Raw genomic sequence first — 18,150 nt, forward strand, 5'->3', positions numbered from 1 at the left:
GTAGTGCCGAGCCAGCTCTTGGCTGTCAAGAACTGTTTTGTTCTTTTTCAACTGTATATCCTTTTTTGTGCCTTTACAATTCTGTACCATATACTTATCTATTCAAAATAATTTTTAAATGAATCTCAAGACTGAAGGAGACCTTAAAAGTCACTGAGTTCTGAAACTATCTCAACCACCACCACGTTCTTCCCCTCCCACACTGAAGGGGTTTTTTCATAAATGCTCTACAAGTACCAGTGCAGCACCAGCTTGAATATCTTCAGTTTCACCATTGTATTCATTTGTCAGGCAGCTCACGCCACAGTGAAATGGCTGTTAATATTTTTGTTCAGAGAAAAAAGGCAACAATGCATTTGCATATCTTAATTGTTTTCACCCCAGCATGTTTGACCTCTTCAAATGTATCTTCTCCTACGGAAACTGGTGGAGCAGAATAATTACCTTTCTAATTTTATGGAAAATGTTCCTATTAATACTCTCCAAACTGCTGTTGTCTTTTTTGTGTCAGTGTTCCAACACTGTTTTGCATCTTTGGTATCATTACACTTGCAGAGATTTGTATCTGTTGCTGCTGACAAACCCATTTGGTTTTGTACTCAATTACATGTAATTAGTCTTTTCTTCCTGAACAAAAGAACAGGTGTCCTATCACTTCAATCCAAGATACTATGGTAAGGTTGGCTGGACCTAATGATGTCTACTGAACCAAACAGCACACTTCTGACAGATGCTCATAGTAGCAAGATTTTTTTTTCCAAACAATCAAATGCTTTTACTCCTGCCCACACAAAGTAGAGAAAGAAAAGGCATTTTAACAACTTAGAGGTTTATAATTTTCTATTAAAAAACATGAGTAGAATTTAAATCCTTCTTTGATATTTTTATCTCAATCCACACTCAGAAAATGTAAAAATAAAAATTATTTGTTTTCATGGGATATTTTTAATTAAAATATGTGTGGGGGGATCAGAAGAAAGTACATTAGTCCAAAAACTGGCAAAACCTGAATAAAGTCTATAGCTCAATTTATAGTATTGTACCAAGGTTAATTTCCTGGCTTTGATAATTGTACTGTTGTTACATAAAAGTGGTACCCATTAGGGGAAGCTGGGTGAAGAGTACACAGAAATTTCCTGTACTATTTTGTAATTTTTCTGAAGTCTAACATTATTTCAACAGGAAATGTTAAAAATATTTAGGTGGATAGAATATTTAGCCAATGATCTAGAGAAACTTTTACACATGTACAAGGACACATTCATTCATTCGTTTTGATTTTTGTTGAGTGCTTACTATGTACTAATGATCATTCTAGGTTCTGAAGACACAAATGTATAATGGATGGCTAGTGGGAAGCTGCTGCATAGCACAGGGAGATCAACTCGAGGCTCTGTGATGACCTAGAGGGGTGGGATAGGGAGGGTGGGAGGGAGACACAAGAGGGAGGAGATATGGGGATATATGTATATGTATAGCTGATTCACTTTGTTGTACAGCAGAAACTAACACAACATTGTAAAGCATTTATACTCCAACAAAGATGTGAAAAAAAATAATAAAGATACATCAAAGATCAAAACAAAATCTCTTCACTCATGAAACATTCTCCAGCTAGGAAGATCAAAAATAAACAAATAAACTGCAACAATATGTATATCAGGTCATCATAGGAGCTATGACTAGAAAAAAAATACTAGGGTATCAGAATAGGTCAAGGTGAAATGTTTAGTTTTATTAAGGATGGTCAGCGAAGGCCTCTTCAACATGTACAAGAAATATTTTAGCAGCACTATTTGTAATTGCCTTAAAATAGAAATGATAATTATCCACCCAAAAGAGAATGGATAAATATATTTGGGTATGTTCATGCAATGGGATACTTTACAAAAATGAAAATGAATAATATTAAGCAAATATATCACCATATATGCATCTCACAACCAAAATACTGGGGAAGAAAAATACATAAAAGTTATATATAGTAATGTTCCTCTTATAAAAAGTTTAAAAACATGCAAAATGATGTTATGACGGATGTAAGTATATGCATATATATGTATATATGAAAAAATGTATTTATAAAACTGCACAGAAATAAAAAATGTCAAATTCAAGATAGTTGTTATGTCTGGTACTGAAGGGAAAAGCAGGACTCCACCAGAAAGAGCACACAAGGGTTTCAAATGTATTGATGTTTTTAGCTAAATTTTAAGCCGGGGTTGGGTATCCAGATGAATTTATCTAAGTCTTATTACTTTGTATATTTAAACTCCTTTTAATACCAACATATCAATAAATGTATGCAGTAGTTTGTCTTAATAAAAAATAAGGTATTTTAAAGTTGTGAATCCAGACAGTTTCTGACAAAATGTAGCACCCTCAGTATGTGTGTTATGCGTAATGCCTCTATATATACATATATATATTATGCATATGTGTGTATAAGTGTGTATATTTATATGTGGCTGTAGGTCTATATTAGCCATTGACCCAGCATCTGCAGAGAAAGCACTTTCAATTATTTTTCTAAAAACATTGAAGGAAGGTATTTTGTTGGTTGACCCCACGCTTTCACCCTCACCTCTCTGCCACTGCCCCGTGATAAACGTCACAGATCCATAGGACAGCTGTCTAGGTAACAGCTGTATCCTGTGGCTACGGCTATTTGGCTCCCTTGAGGACTGAATCTATGTTCACCAACTTATAATTTTTCAATCTTTTTTTTAAGTTGGGTGGATGGTTCTGTCTGACAAAGGATATTAACATTATCATCTCCAGCCACATCATTCTATAGAAAAAGAAACCAGAACAAGGGATACCCCAGAGATAGTACGGGTGACACAGCTAAGCCACATCCTTGATTCTTTCCACCTATACTTGTAGCTTCACTAAATCTGAATTCAAGTTCACATGCAATAATGAAAATTCTACATGGAGAGGAAAGCATCCTCATTCTTCTGTACTCAGTTAAACCTTAAATCATTTAAAGAATGCATTCCCACAAACATAAACCAACAATGCAAACCACAATAAGCTAATCACCTACTTGGCAGAAAATGGGATGAAATTCTTTATAATAAGATCTTTATTGTAATTCATATTTTGTAATGTGTAACATTAAGTGAACAAAGAATAATTTAGAAGGGGTGGAGAAGCGCATTTTCACACTCTAGGGATTGTAGATCTTTCCTGAGATCTTTATTTTTAATTTAAAAGATAGTTCACCGTAAAATATCAGACTTCTTAGATTATCTTATGCAGTTGGGTAGAATGTCAGTCTAACCACAAAATCACCTCCGTCAGAAGACAACTCAATGGGATATAGATTTAATGAGCATTTACTATGTGACTAGTACTAAAGATCTAGCAGGAAATACAGACAAACTTTGGGAAACAATATGATGCCCTGTATAATTTTAGAATAACACGAATTTCCCCCCAGGTATCTGTACACGATTATTCAGAAACTGAAAGATATGATGAAAGTGATCATTCTTGGCTCTGAGGCTTGCAATCAAAATTCTTCTGAAATGCAAATATACTCTCTCAGACCTTGATGATTTGTTTAGTTATCAAACTTGTCACCTATATAGTTAAATTACTTAAACATTATTTCCAGGGATATTATCAATAATCTTTTAATGTTTGCATTTTATCTCAAAAAACTATAAACAAAATTGCAGTTCTACCAGTTTTCATTATCTGTTATCATAATATTTTAATATATTTTCCTTTTTAGATCAATAATTTTGTCCTCAATCAAAATAAAATAACATGTAATATACATATGTATATATTCAATGTTTACCTTGAGAAGTAACTTTGGTCTTCCAGAAATGATGTTCTAAGAATTACTATAACATGTTTACTGTTTGGTTCCAGGATTAAAATACCATTTTGTGCTGGAAGGTCTGCCTTGCTTCTATGAATACTTAACATCATCCTGACTACAAACAGTGGGATGAGAGGAAATTCTTGTCCACTGACCAGTCAGAACTCCTTCAAGCCTTCTACCTTCTTACTGAGTACATAATCTCTGTCCCTCACGGTCTCCTGCCTATAGGGAATCATAGCAAGAAGGATAAAGGAAAAGACACCAGCTTACTAGTAGTTCAATAGTTCCAAAGGTAGCCTGGCCATGCTTTAAGTCTAAGATACACTGGGCCATACATTTGATTGTAATTAGATTGCAAGAAGCTAATGTGCCTTACTGTAGTCACTGTTTTCGTCCTTGGTCCCATCAATGGTACCATCTGGGTGCATCTGCAGGAAATATCCCTGCTGGCTGAATAACCTTGTCACAATTCCTTTCAGCTGGGGTTCTGCAGAACAAAATGAAATGATTATTGAAATTTTTTTTTAACACACACTTGCAAATTGTCAAAAACATTCCTGAAGTAAATGCATAAATGTCAATGGTTTAAATATTGAAATAACTATTTGAAAAGAAGGCATTTTGGTAACACATCTGTACTTTTTTTTCTTTCTAGAGGCAGATCAATAAATCTCTGCAAGAGTAAACCAAATGTAAATGAATAAAAGCTAATTATGATTAGAAAATACAGAGGTGTGCTAAAAAATGAATTATGTCTCTCCCTCCTGCATCTAGTGTCTGCCTGCAAGATGCCACTAAGTTTGTGGTCCCATTCCTGCGTCACTGTTCAGACCAAACTGTCACTGTAATTGCTAAGCTTTCAGGAGTCATAGTCAATTCCGGGAAGACTTCTATTTCTGCTGAATGACAACTCTCTATCTATGTTTCCTGGGTTTTGAAATTCTGATTAAATTCAGGCTTGGTTGAGAACCACAGGAAAAAGCCAAACCCCCATGGCCATGAGATGTCACTGGAAAGTATGTAGAAACAGATTTCACCTTCAGTAAATACTTCATCTGAGTGAGCCCCAATACTACAAAAGTCATTTTTCCAGCACACTCAAAAAGATCAAGCCATGCATATTTCTGTATTTCAAACCAGAAGTGGTCTTCAGCTTTTAAAAACACCCTACACACTAATACCATCAAACTGATCTTTGTATACCACATTTGAATTTTTGTATAGCAGCTAACATAAATATTTAAAGCTTTCTCACTGTGGTACTAGCTGCCAGCAACAATCTATTTTCTACAGTATTACCACCATTCTTTTTTTTTTTTAACATCTTTATTGGAGTATAATTGCTTTACAATGGTGTGTTAGTTTCTGCTGTATAACAAAGTGAACCAGTTATACATATACATATATCCCCATATCTCCTCCCTCCTGCATCTCCCTCCCCCCCTCCCTATCCCATCCCTCTGGTGGTCACAAAGCACCGAGCTGATCTCCCTGTGCTATGCGGCTGCTTCCCACTAACTCTCTATTTTACATTTGGTAGTGTATATAAGTACATGCCACTCTCTCACTTCGTCCCAGCTTACCCTTCCCCCTCCCGGTGTCCTCAAGTGCATTCTCTACGTCTGCGTCTTTATTTCTGTCCTACCCCTAGGTTCTTCAGAACCTTTTTTTTTTTTTTTAGATTCCATATATATATGTTAGCATACGGTATTCATTTTTCTCTTTCTGACTTACTTCACTCTGTATGACAGACTCTAGGTCCATCCACCTCACTCCAAATAACTCAATTTTGTTTCTTTTCATGGCTGAGTAATATTCCATTGTATATATGTGCCACATCTTTAACCATTCATCTGTTGATGGACACTCAGGTTGCTTCCATGTCCTGGCTATTGTAAACAGTGCTGCAATGAACATTGTGTTACATGACTCTTTTTGAATTATGGTTTTCTCAGGGTATATGCCCAGTAGTGGGATTGCTGGGTCATATGGTAGTTCTATTTTTAGTTTTTTAAGGAACCTCCATACTGTTCTCCATAGTGGCTGTATCAATTTACATTCCCACCAACAGTGCAAGAGGGTTCCCTTTTCTCCACACCCTCTCCAGCATTTATTGTTTGTAGATTTTTTGATGATGGCCATTCTGACTGGTACATCACCACCATCTTTGTCTCTACTTTAGTTTTGTGCAAAAATTAGACTACTCTAGCACATTTATAGCCCTATTTCATAAAAATTAGTAGAAAAAGAAAAATGCTGCTTCTGGTGATAAAAATTGAGGCAAGGATAGAAATCATATGACTGGTGAAGTAGTTATGTGTTATCCTCAAAAGGACAATCAATGAATTTCAACTGACAGTGTCATTCCTTCACCAATTTATTAAATCAATATTTACTCAGAACCTCTTTTATTGGGCAGGCAATATGCTAAGTACTGTGTGTTAAACTAAACACATTTATTGATGTTTGAGTCTAGATAAGAGTTCTAGATAAGGATTCAATGCAATAAACTCTTTGGGAATGGATCTGCTCCCTATGACATATGTCTTTTGCACATATTGACTAGATCACACATACTTGGGAGTTTGAGGCAATGCCTATATAAACATGTCTTCTTCAAAGCAGTCCTAAGAAGAAGAAAAGTTGCCAAGAAAACTGGTAATGAGGAAGTAGGGTATTAAAAAAAGAACTAAACTGGAAATTAGGCATTCTGATTGATAACTATGTATTATTACTGTGGTTAAATAAATTCAGTGTATTTATAATTTGAGCACCTTTGACTTAAAGTCTCTTTGATTTGAGAATCTTCTCCTCTAAGTAGTGCCAGAAATCAAGGCATGGATTCATTCTCAATGTGTTGTCTCCATGCCCCTGACCCCCAAGGGACATGTCAGAGAAGCATGTAGCTAGTTAACCACACTGCAAAAAAATATCCTGTACCCCTACCATCTATTAAGCCCTACCAACCTTTCCAGGCTTAGTTCCAGATCACCTTCTCAGGAAGACTTGGCTATCGTAAGTGTGGGTCACTTTTATAATTAGGAGAAATAAAAGAATGTGTGAGCCTCTGCCACAAGGCTAAGTGGTTGACAGGCAGATGCTAATGTGGTACGTTCAGCTCTAGATGTGCAATCAGGAGACCCAGCTTTGAACCACAGTTGCTGTGGGGTCCTAAGCAAGTCACTTAGTATCTGAGGCTGTTTTCCTATCTGTGTAATGGGAAAAAATAATTTCTACGCTAACTATAATAATTTAGAATTTCAGATGAATAAATAAATGTGATAATATGAAATACAAAAACCATAAAAATATAAATCCTAATTAAGGTCTAATTTTTCAACCCTGAAAATTGAGGAAACAGTGTAAACCAAAGGAAGTATTTTACAAATAGACTTTGCTGATTCATGTTTTAGTAAAATATTGAGCTTGTAAAGTCACTAAAATAACCAAAAGATTAAGAGTAGAGGATAGAAAAGGATAGAAGGAAGGAAAGGAACAACTGTCATAGAATTCATACTTTATCTCTAATAAACTTGACACGGTCACTTTAAGAAGTCATGTTTTGATAGGTAAGGAGATGCATGGCAGCTGAATCATTAAAGCCTGAAAATGATTGTTTGTTTTTTTTTTCATGCTCCACTTTCTGTAGCTGTAATTAAACACTCCTTTTGCTACGGTGAAGCTATCCCCCTGTTGGGACCCTGGGAATTCAGGTTGGTAACTCCGGTTCAAGATAGTGAACCTAAGGCTGTTCACCAAGCCCCACCACCCAAGAGCAGTGCAGAACAAGCTCGGAGTCTGAGTTTTAATTATGTGATGATCTATGAAAGTGAATGTTTTACACTATAGCTGCTTCAAAGGAGCCCTGACCATCTATTAAACAAATGCCCTGAACCTAGGATATGTCACGGAAAGCAGTATAGCCTGCCTGACAGGCCTATACCTTTATTATTATCAAATCCTATCAACCTTTCCAGGCTCAGCTCAAGATCACCTCCACCAGGAAGGCTTGTCTATCATAAGGGAGGATCACTTTTATAATTGGGGGGAAAAAAAGAAAATGTTTTGTTGTATTTTAAAGAAAGGGGTTTAAAAAAAATGAGACCACTTTTTGGGATATCTAGCATCCTGAGTGCATTCAAGAAAACGTGCTTTTTATTTTTCAGACCATGCTTAGGCATCTAACAGATTAATAAAACCTGTGCTGTCCTCAGGGAGCACCCAGTCTAATGCATGAAACATACGTATACATAGTGTGAGATAGCTGTTAAATGATGAATGGAAGCAAAGTGACGTGATGTCACAAGGAGCAAGGGACTAATTCTGTCTAGAAGTTAGATGAAGGCACCTCACCTGTCACTTGAGGAGTAAATAGCATTTTCATAGGCAAAGAAACCAGAGGAAGGCCATTCCAGAAAAACAATGGATGAAGGAGAAAACAGCATGGCAGACTTTGGGAATGATGCAGAATCTGGTATAGGCGTAATTTACAGCAGAGTTTTGCAAATGCTGGCACGCAGGTAAGTGCCTATTCTCAACAAATGTTCACAGGTAAACAGTGAAGTAAGAAAAATATGGCCAACAGAGTAAGTTTTTTATTAAGCTAATTTTATTTTCAATTTATATGACTCTCCTTGATTCAAAGATTATGTTTTTCCATTATTTTTTTCATTTTTTTATGAAGCAATGGCTATATTATTTGATGATGGTAAGACATTGGTTTAGTTTGTTCCCTTTTGTACTCTAAAGTAGTATAGCAAATACTGCTAGATTTTCTCTAAAATCCATTTCCTCTTTTTCCTGGGCACCCAGCTAGACCATATGTCCTAGCCTCCCTTGCAGTTAGGTTTGGCAGATGAATGAGTGTCATATGGAATGTTAAGTGGAAGTGATGTGTGCCATTTTCAGGCCAAGGCTTTTAAAAGCAAACATTATCCTCCACATTTTCTCTTCCTTAACGCTGGCTGGATTTAGATGATAAAGCCCTAGGAGATGTCAACAAAATAGGAGAATTCTGGTGGAAGAAAAGACAACAGCCATCAGAAATACCCACCTTAGACAGTTCGGTGAAAAAGAACTAGCAGTGGTTGTACATAGTGACACCCTTCCTAAGAGAATATGAAAAGGGGGTACCGGAGTGGAGAGTAACTTCACAGTGCAGAAACCTGATAAAAACAGTGCTACCTGAGCCGGGGGTCAAGGTTAAGGTCCACAGTGATAAATCACGCTGATAGCCTTGATATCTTGATACCTTTGATACGCTGTAATGAGAATGGCACTCTACCTCTGTGATCTTCCTCCCCAAAACCCATAACCCCAGTCTAATCATGAGAAAAACATCAAACAAATCTCAACTATGGAACATTCTACAAAACAACTGACTAGTACCCCTCGAAACTGTCAAAAATTCAAAAAAAATTCTGAGAAAATGTCATAGCCAAGAGGAGCCTAAGGAGATAAGACAACTAAATGGAATGTACCTTAGATGGGCCCCTGGAACTGAAAAAGGACATTAGGTAAAAAGCTGAGGACATCTGAATAAAGTATGGACTTTAATTATTCATAAGGTATCAATACTGATTCACTAATTGTCACAAACATATCAAACGAATGTAAGATGTTCATATGGGAAACTGGGTGTAGGCTTCACTTTTCTGTAAATGTAAAACCATTTTCAAATAAAAAGGTGATTAAAAATAATAATTAGAGCCACAAAAGCAAGTAAGAAATTTTACCTTCAAAGAGGTTGGTGAGAAAGAAGGTAAAGCACAGGAACTCACGTTCAGCACCGCTTCCCTTCAGGATGACGTGGCAATTTCCGCAGAAGGTTTGACTTCAAAGCCACTCAGAAAAGCTGAGACCTGAAGGAATTACCTAGACATTCCTGCTGCCTTAAAGTGTACTGCCTTAAAGTGTAGTGCTTACCTAGGTACACGCTGGAAACCAGAACACAGACAGAGCCAAGGAAGCCTAATCACACATCGCAAAATGAATATTAGATTGTAGAAAACAGAGTGAATTTTAGAATTGGAAAGGAACTCAGAATCCAATACCTTTCTGCATCAAAATACCTTCCTTCATCAAGTTCAAAGATAAAAAAGAAAAACTGAGCCTCAGAGGGAAAATGTCTTGTCCAAGGTCATCCAGCCAACACACGGATGAGTTAGGAAAAGACTCGTCTCTGATATACTGAATGAACACTGTCCTTTCCTTCCCAAAGAGTAGCCAAGACATAATCTGTATATATCTTGTGCAAGCTGCAGGACTGGGGGGCAAGAAGCTAGAGAAGAGATGACAAGGAGAGGCAGGAACACCTAGCTGTGCATCAGTTACTGAAGTGTGGGAGTGACAAAGGAAAGGAGTCCTAGGAAACCGTGCAAGAAATATGTATTTAATATCGACATATTTTATACACATGCATATATATATGAGATACTACAATTGCACTGTGTTTATCTAGGGCCAGCCTATTCAACATTTGCACCTAAACTTACAGAAAGTGCCCCCATGTAAACTCCAATCTAAAATGAAAAATATAGGGCTTTCCTGGTGGCGCAGTGGTTGAGAGTCCCCCTGCCAATGCAGGGGACACGGGTTCATGCCCCGGTCCGGGAAGATCCCATTATAATAACAATGGCTGCATTATGAACCCATCTACTTTGTACCAGGCACTCCCCCAATGATTTCACTACAGTTGTATCTGGTATTCACAACAACTTAATGTGTAAGGTACTTTTTCTCATTTGTCAGGTGAGATTATCGAGATTCAGAGAAGCTACATCACTTACCCTATAGGTTACAGGACTAGTAAGTGAAGAGGCAGTCTAGCGTAACATTCTATGGTCCCAGCTGTTCTCCAGCACTGTTCAGTCACTTTAAGAAAGACACCGGCAAAACTGGAACATGTCCAGAGGAAGAGGAGCAAAATAAAGAGGGTGGTACAAAGGACTGTCATAGGAAGAATGGCTGAATGGACAGTCGATATGCAGCCTGGAGAAAGGAGGATGCAGGGGACGTAAGAGCTGTCCCCACTTTCTTGAGATTAGAAGTAAGAAGACAGAAGAGGAGACAGAAGCAAGAAGAGGCCAATTTGCTCTGAGTGGCTCCACAGGGATAGAACTAGGGCCGATGGCTGAACGTTACAGGGAGGCAGGTAAAAATGAACTTTCTGTAAACTGTATTCGAAAAGAAAACAGGCTGCCTATGGAAAGAGTGAGTTCTCCATCATTGGACAGAAGCAAACAGAGAGAAGCAGAAAAAACTACAGGTCAGGACAGCTATGAAGGACACAGATATCTCTGAAAGCAAAGGCATTCTGCATGGCAATGCAAGGTTCTTTCTAGCCCTGAGGTCCTGGAAAGCTTTGAGATAAGCCAGATGGCCGTTAAATACAAGTTCACGTTTCTGTTTCTTAGTGTGTGCTTATGACAGGGAATTGAAAAGACTGTTTAGCAGGCATCCTGCAAATGGAGAGTACTTTGTAAAAGTTAAGCATGCATTGTGTAGTAATTTGATGGGGCTTTTTAATCAGTTTCTGTGGGCTTACAAACGACCCTTGGTATCAAGGTTTAATGTTGCCCACTTAAAGGAACGGAGATTGAAGAGGCTGTTAAACTGTGATTCTTGTCGAGTGCTTCTGGGCTTCATACCACTGCAGATTTCAAAATTAGACTGTCAGGGTAGGAGACTGTTCATAAACAGATATATTTATGATAATCACAGCTAAAGGGTATAGGCTAGGGCACATTTACATACCATAAATCAAAGCCCCAGACAAATCGGAAATGGATACAGTAACACAGGTGAAAGAGGACAGAACTTATCTGGACTTTTGAACACCCTGCAGAAATGACAATCACACTAAACTGGGGGAATTCATTAAAAATACTTGTTGTTTAGTAAAAGAGACACAGACCTGAGACCCCACATTAACTCGGGAGACTGTAGCGAATAAGGCGGAGATGTGACATCATGGCCTAGCAGAATCTGTCTGCTCTATGGGGTAAAGATTACCACATCCTGGGCTTCCCTGGTGGCGCAGTGGTTGAGAGTCCACCTGCCAATGCAGGGGACACGGGTTCGTGCCCCGGTCCGGGAAGATCCCACATGCCGCGGAGCGGCTGGGCCCGTGAGCCATGGCCGCTGAGCCTGCGCATCCAGAGCCTGTGCTCCGCCAACAGGAGAGGCCACAACAGTGAGAGGCCCGCGTACCGGAAAAAAAAAAAAAAAAATGATTACCACGTCCTGTCGTGAGTCCTCAGTCTTCCCATAGGTCAAGTGAAGGTGACGGTGCCCTCAGCAGTTACCCATCTAAGGGACATGGAAATCCCTGTGAAGCACTAATAACGGCAAAAGGATTCTGTATCTATAAGCAGAGATCTATTTTCTCAATCAGCAGATACTGGTAGCACGTTTTATTAAAAAATCAAGTATTTACTGAGCACCAGACTTTCTGGTGGGTATTCTAGGTAGAGGGGAGAACCAGTGATATGCTCATAAAGCAGCTCTTTTTAAAAAAATGCCCCAAACCTGATTTCCATGGGACTGATTTCCACAGGGTAAATCTTCCCACCGTGGCTGATTTAAAACTATCATTTGACCTCACTGGATGCAGAGCTGGAGCAGAAGAAATGAGCATCCCAGGCTCCAGGATCCAGCACAGCACTGAATACAACAGAGAACAAGCCATGAAGCTTACATTCCAGCAGGAAAGACAAGAAGTAAACAAACAATTCATACATAAGAGTTTTCGTATAGGTGCCATGAAAATGAAAGCGATGAAAAAGGATGGAGGGTCCAGGGGATGGATGTGTTGTGAACAGCGTGGTTAGAAGTGGACTTCACCGAGACCTGATGAAGAGCCGTGGAGTAATAGCTAAGAGCATCGGAAACAGGGACTAGCAGATGCAAAGTAATCCTAATGCTTGAAAAGACTGGGAACCAGCAGACGAGAGGCTCTCTGAAGATCCTCCTCTCGACCAGGAGTTGGCAAACTACAGTCCTGTTGCTGCCAATTCTGTAAATAAAGTTTTATTGGAACACAGCCTGTGCGCCTTCATTCACACATTTGCCCCTGGCTACTTTCGTGCTACAACAACAGAGATGAGTAGTTGCAATGGAGACCCTACAGCCTGAAAAGCCTGAAATATTTACTAACAGGCCCTTTCCAGAAAAAGCTGGCCATCCCTTGCTCTAGACCCTTGCCGATGTAGTTCCCTCTGCCTGAAACGCATATCCCATGCCCTGCCTTCTCTCTGCCCAGAATTCCTCCTCAGTCTCCCAGGTTCAGCTGTCTTCCACGGGGCCTTCGCTGACACCCTGAGGCTAAATTAATCACTCCCTCTGCACAGCTCCCTCAGGCACAGGCTAGGAGAGGACTCCCTACACTGTTACAGCTGTTTGCATATGATCTGTCTCCGCTGAACTAGGTACAGCTCCTCAAGGGCGAGGACCTTGAATGATTCATGACCCTGTCCCAGCACGTAGCACAGTGCCAGGCACCGGGTAGGTGAGAGGTATGTGTACGTGGATAGAAAGGAGATAAGTTATACCTGGGATTTTCCACTGTGACCCGTGACTTTTAGAGGAGCTCCTCATTTGTAAGAAAGACGTTTACAGCCTTTGAATATCATGCCTCCAGCCTTCAGTGCCTTTCTTTCCATTTTCAGTCTCGACTCAGCCCCTCCACATTGAACACAGTTGACAAGCACAGCGGCATTCTCCATAAACTGAACAGTCTCCAAAGCCCTGTTCAGCGGGCATCAAGTGACCTTGAGACGGGCAATCCTTAACCTTCATGCTGCCTCAAAGCTAAATGGAAAGAAGGACACGCTTTTTCCAGAATATCCTCTTCACTAAACCAGTCTGAGCTGGGGGAGACGGGAGAAGCAGGGCAGGGAAATGCCCATCGGGATGGGGTTTCTGTACTGAGCCAATTTTATTCCTCATACCATTAACCCCCTCCCTCCCAGCTTCCTCTCTATAAGATGCTCATGGGGCTTCCCTGGTGGTGCAGTCGTTGAGAGTCCGCTTGCCGAGGCAGGGGACACGGGTTCGTGCCCCGGTCCGGGAAGGTCCCACATGCCGCGGAGCGGCTGGGCCCGTGAGCCATGGCCGCTGAGCCTGCGTGTCCGGAGCCCGTGCTCCGCAATGAGTGAGGCCACAACAGTGAGAGGCCCATGTACCGCAAAAAAAAACCCAAAAAACAAACCAAAAAAAAGATGCTCATGAAAATAACTCAACTACCATTTACTGACTTCCAACATGTACTAGGTGCTGGGTACAAAGCTGAGTAAGATGCAATTCCTGCCTTGAAGGCACCCACGGCCTCCTCACTGAGATGCACACACAACTAACCATACCCAGTGAACATGGAAAGTGCTTTCCTAGAGGAACAAACAAAATGCCATGGAATCACAGAGCACGGGTGCTAACTTTACCTGGGATGGTGAGTTCTGGGACAAGAAGCAGTTAAGAAAGGCTTCAAAGATGAAGCAACATTTTAGACTTGGCCTTGAACAGGCAGGGCAGTTGTGCTTTGAGCAGCATAAGCAGGAGGGGCAGCCCCATGGGACACACAAACAGCATGTTCAGAGACTGGGCAAGCACACTGGCATGGCCAGGGTGTGGGGATATAAGAGGGTGCACGCAGTGGCTGGAGGTGACAGCAGAAGGGAAATATGGTCCCAGGACACTTGAGGTTCTTTAAGCAAAGCTAATAAAGTTTACTTTTTTTTTTTTTTTTTTTTTTTTTTTTGCGGTACGCCGGCCTCTCACTGCTGTGGCCTCTCCCGTTGCGGAGCACAGGCTCCGGACGCGCAGGCTCAGCGGCCGTGGCTCACGGGCCCAGCCGCTCCGCAGCATGTGGGATCTTCCCGGACTGGGGCACAAACCCGTGTTCCCTGCATCGGCAGGTGGATTCTCAACCACTGCGCCACAAGGGAAGCCCCTAAAGTTTACCTTTTAAACCAATGATCTCCAAACTCTTTTGAGCATACATCTCCATTTGTTAAATCTACAGCCTCCGTATGAAATGGAGCAGGACACTCTTGAGACCTTCCCAGGACAGAACCCCACCCTCCCATGTCCTCTGCCTTGTCTGTAAAAAAACTTTAGTCAAAGAATAAATGTAATCAGAGAAATGAGAAAATACAGAAACAAAGGAAAAGCAGTCAAACAAGACCAAATAATAATAGCTTAGTCATTAAATAAAGTCAAGGACTTTTAGTTCCCCCTCAAGGGCTATGGATAGTACTCTGAGCCATATCCTGTGAGCTGTTTTGTAGATACTGAAACTCCCACCAGGTGGAACAAGTTAACTGCATGATGACCAGACTGTAGCCATGACATAAGCTGCCACAATTCTGAGAACTGGCCTCAAAGAAATGGGAAAAAACCGACCCTGGAACTGAAGGCACCTGGGACTGAACTCAAACCAACCCTGGAACTGAACTTAAAACAATCAAGATGACACTGATCAGACCACCACATGACTAACTTCAAGATGATTGTCAGAGCTGTGTCTTTTCTACGTGTAGCTCCCTCCCTCTGCCCATACACCCCTGAATCTCCCCTTTAAAAGCTCTTGCCTACTGATTGTCAGGGGGCAGTTGGCCTTTGGACATGAGCCTGCCCTCTTCCCCAGTTGCCAGCCTCTGAAATAAAGCAAACTTTCCAAACAAACTTATGGTTACCGAAAGGGAAACATTGGGGGGAGGGATAAACCAGGAGCTTGGTATTAACATACACAAACTACTATATATAAGATAGATAACCAACAAGGACCTAACGTATAACACAGAATACCACTCAGTATTCTGTAATAACCTGTATGGGGAAAGAATCTGAAAAAGAACGGATATATGTATATGTACAACTGAGTCACTTTGCTGTACACCTGAAACTAACATAACATTGTAAATCAACTATACTCCAATAAAATTAAAAAAAAAAAAGAAAGAAAATCCAAACTTACAAATAAGATTTAAAAAAAAGAAAGCCAAACTTTCCTTTCCACCAACCTTGCCTCTCACGTATTGGCTTTCAAGCAGCAAGGAGCCAGACCTGAATTTTGGTAACACATGTATGTGTATTTATTATTTATAAATTACATGTAGGTAATTTATAAATACCATATATTATGCATATATTGTAAATGAAAGTTCAAATGTTTAAAAAGGACCAATACTAAACACACACAAAAATTAAAATATCCACATGACAAAAGTTTGTCTTGCCCCACTCACTTCAGAGAAGAGAAGCATTAGGGACCATTGCATCAGACGATAGGGAAACTGAAGGATTTTAAGCCTGGGGATAAATTATGAGGGCAGTATTTTAGAAAGTCATACTGGGGAACAATAGAGAAGGATGACTTAGAGTGAGTGGTGCTGTGGTTGTGGAAGCCACGTAGGAAGCTGTGACATATAATAAGGCCTCAGGTAGGCAGTGGCAATGAGGATGGAGAGAAGACATCAGCCTGAGGACTGATGCTTGGTGGGACCTGGTGACAGGATGACAGGATGTGTAGAGTCTCTCCAGCTCTGGAAAAATGTGTGACCTCTCCTTCCCTAAATCCAAATCTATCATTAGGCTTCTAAGAAAGCCCTGTGTCAGTGTAGAATATCATGGAAAATGAGAGTGGAAAAAGCTTAATGTGAACATTCCTAGGAAGCCAAATGACTTCTTTGCCTTTCTAAGGATTTCCGTTCATGAAGGGGAGTTTGATTCTGGTCAACCTCACTGAGTCACAGCCCCTTGGTTTTTCTCAGACTGTCATCCAAGAAATGGACCTTGTCTTCCAGGCAATTCATGAATGAGCTATGGAGGATGAAAACCACAAGGTATTTCACACATGAAAATCCTAGAATCTGAAGATTTTAGAACCAGAAAAGCCCTTCAGGATGATCTAATTCTACAGATGAAGAAGCAGAACACCAGAGAGAGGGGAAACCCATGAAAGCATGTCTTCCAATCCCTGGAGTCGGGGCTCTTTAATACATCATGATCCTTCTGTGCTGCACCCCTTTAAATGAAAAACATTTTTCATCCTCTCACAGGTATCCTGGCTTTATCCCAAATGAGCTGTGTGGTATCCAGAAAGCTATTTCATTTCTTTATACACAGGTATACTTTGCTTCTTGTGAAACTGTTTGAATGACTAGGACCTGCTTCTGAAGGCAGTTCTAAGGAATTAAGAATACACATTGTACCAGTAGGATGGGGGGCAATATAGGGGTGTGGAATGGGAGGCACAAACTACTGGGTGTAAGATAGACTCAAGGACATATTGTACAACGTGGGGAATAGAGCTAATATTTTGTAATAACTGTAAATAGAAAGTAACCTTTAAAAATTGTATAAAATTTTTTTTATTGTTTTTTAAAGAATACATATTGTAGCATGTTCTATAACCAGCAAGTGGCCTTGCTTGTGGGGTAGATTAACTTTCTGATAGAATTTATGTGGTTTGGAAGACCCATGGTTAGGAGCAGTAGCAATGGGCAAATTCTCCTGAGTTTTGTTTTGTTTTTGTTTTTGTTTTTTTGTGGTACGTGGGCCTCTCACTGTTGTGTCCTCTCCCGTTGCGGAGCACAGGCTCCGGACACGCAGGCTCAGCAGCCATGGCTCACGGGCCTATCCGCTCCGCGGCACGTGGGATCTTCCCGGACCGGGGCACGAACCCATGTGCCCTGCATCGGCAGGTGGACTCTCAACCACTGCGCCACCAGGGAAGCCCTCTCCTGAGTTTTATTCACAGATAACAGTTGTCAAGTATATACCACATACCAAGTGCTTTACGTGGATTATCCCTTTAAATTCTCACAGAAATAATTGAAGGCAGACATTGGGCATTTTTTTATAGATTAGGAAACTGAGGCTTACAGAGGTTAAGTCACTTGCTCTAAATCACAGAGGTAATAAATGCCAGAACCAGGTGTTGAAGCCAGAACTCTTTGCTCTTTACACCTTCTCATTGCTAATCATCAGTTGCTTCTTGAAGAAATCTAGCATGCTGATACTTCTCTCTTCTTCCTTTATGGTGATCAGCCCACAAAAATGGTAGAAACCTATGAAGCAAGGGACCTAGAACAAACAGCAAACACTAAGCTGGAGTTAAAGCTTTTGGCCTCCCGGTACAAAAGTGGGGGAAAACTACAGACACCTCCATTCATCCAAATAGTCTTCTATAATAACAGCATCCTCACTTGGCATAGAAAAAAATCTTCTCAGTTAGTCTTAAGGCCTCTTTTTCATAGACACATCTTTTGGCACCAGAAATAAATGAACAGGACAGCACAGGCATGACAGTT

General features: G+C 40.3%; 1 protein-coding gene across 3 annotated transcripts in view; it reads right to left on the reverse strand.

The window, feature by feature from the left end:
• The window catches only part of FGF12 (fibroblast growth factor 12), a 538,040-nt gene that overhangs the window by 189,749 nt on the left and 330,141 nt on the right, over positions 1–18,150 (reverse strand). For all 3 annotated transcript variants that reach the window (XM_024752120.1, XM_024752119.1, XM_024752118.1), the window contains one exon: positions 4,215–4,325. In XM_024752120.1, the coding sequence (XP_024607888.1) occupies positions 4,215–4,325 (111 nt within the window). The remainder of the gene's footprint in view (positions 1–4,214; positions 4,326–18,150) is intronic.

Source organism: Neophocaena asiaeorientalis, unplaced genomic scaffold, assembly GCF_003031525.2.
Source record: "Neophocaena asiaeorientalis asiaeorientalis breed wild unplaced genomic scaffold, Neophocaena_asiaeorientalis_V1.1 scaffold293, whole genome shotgun sequence".
In the NCBI taxonomy this organism is placed as follows: domain Eukaryota; kingdom Metazoa; phylum Chordata; class Mammalia; order Artiodactyla; family Phocoenidae; genus Neophocaena; species Neophocaena asiaeorientalis.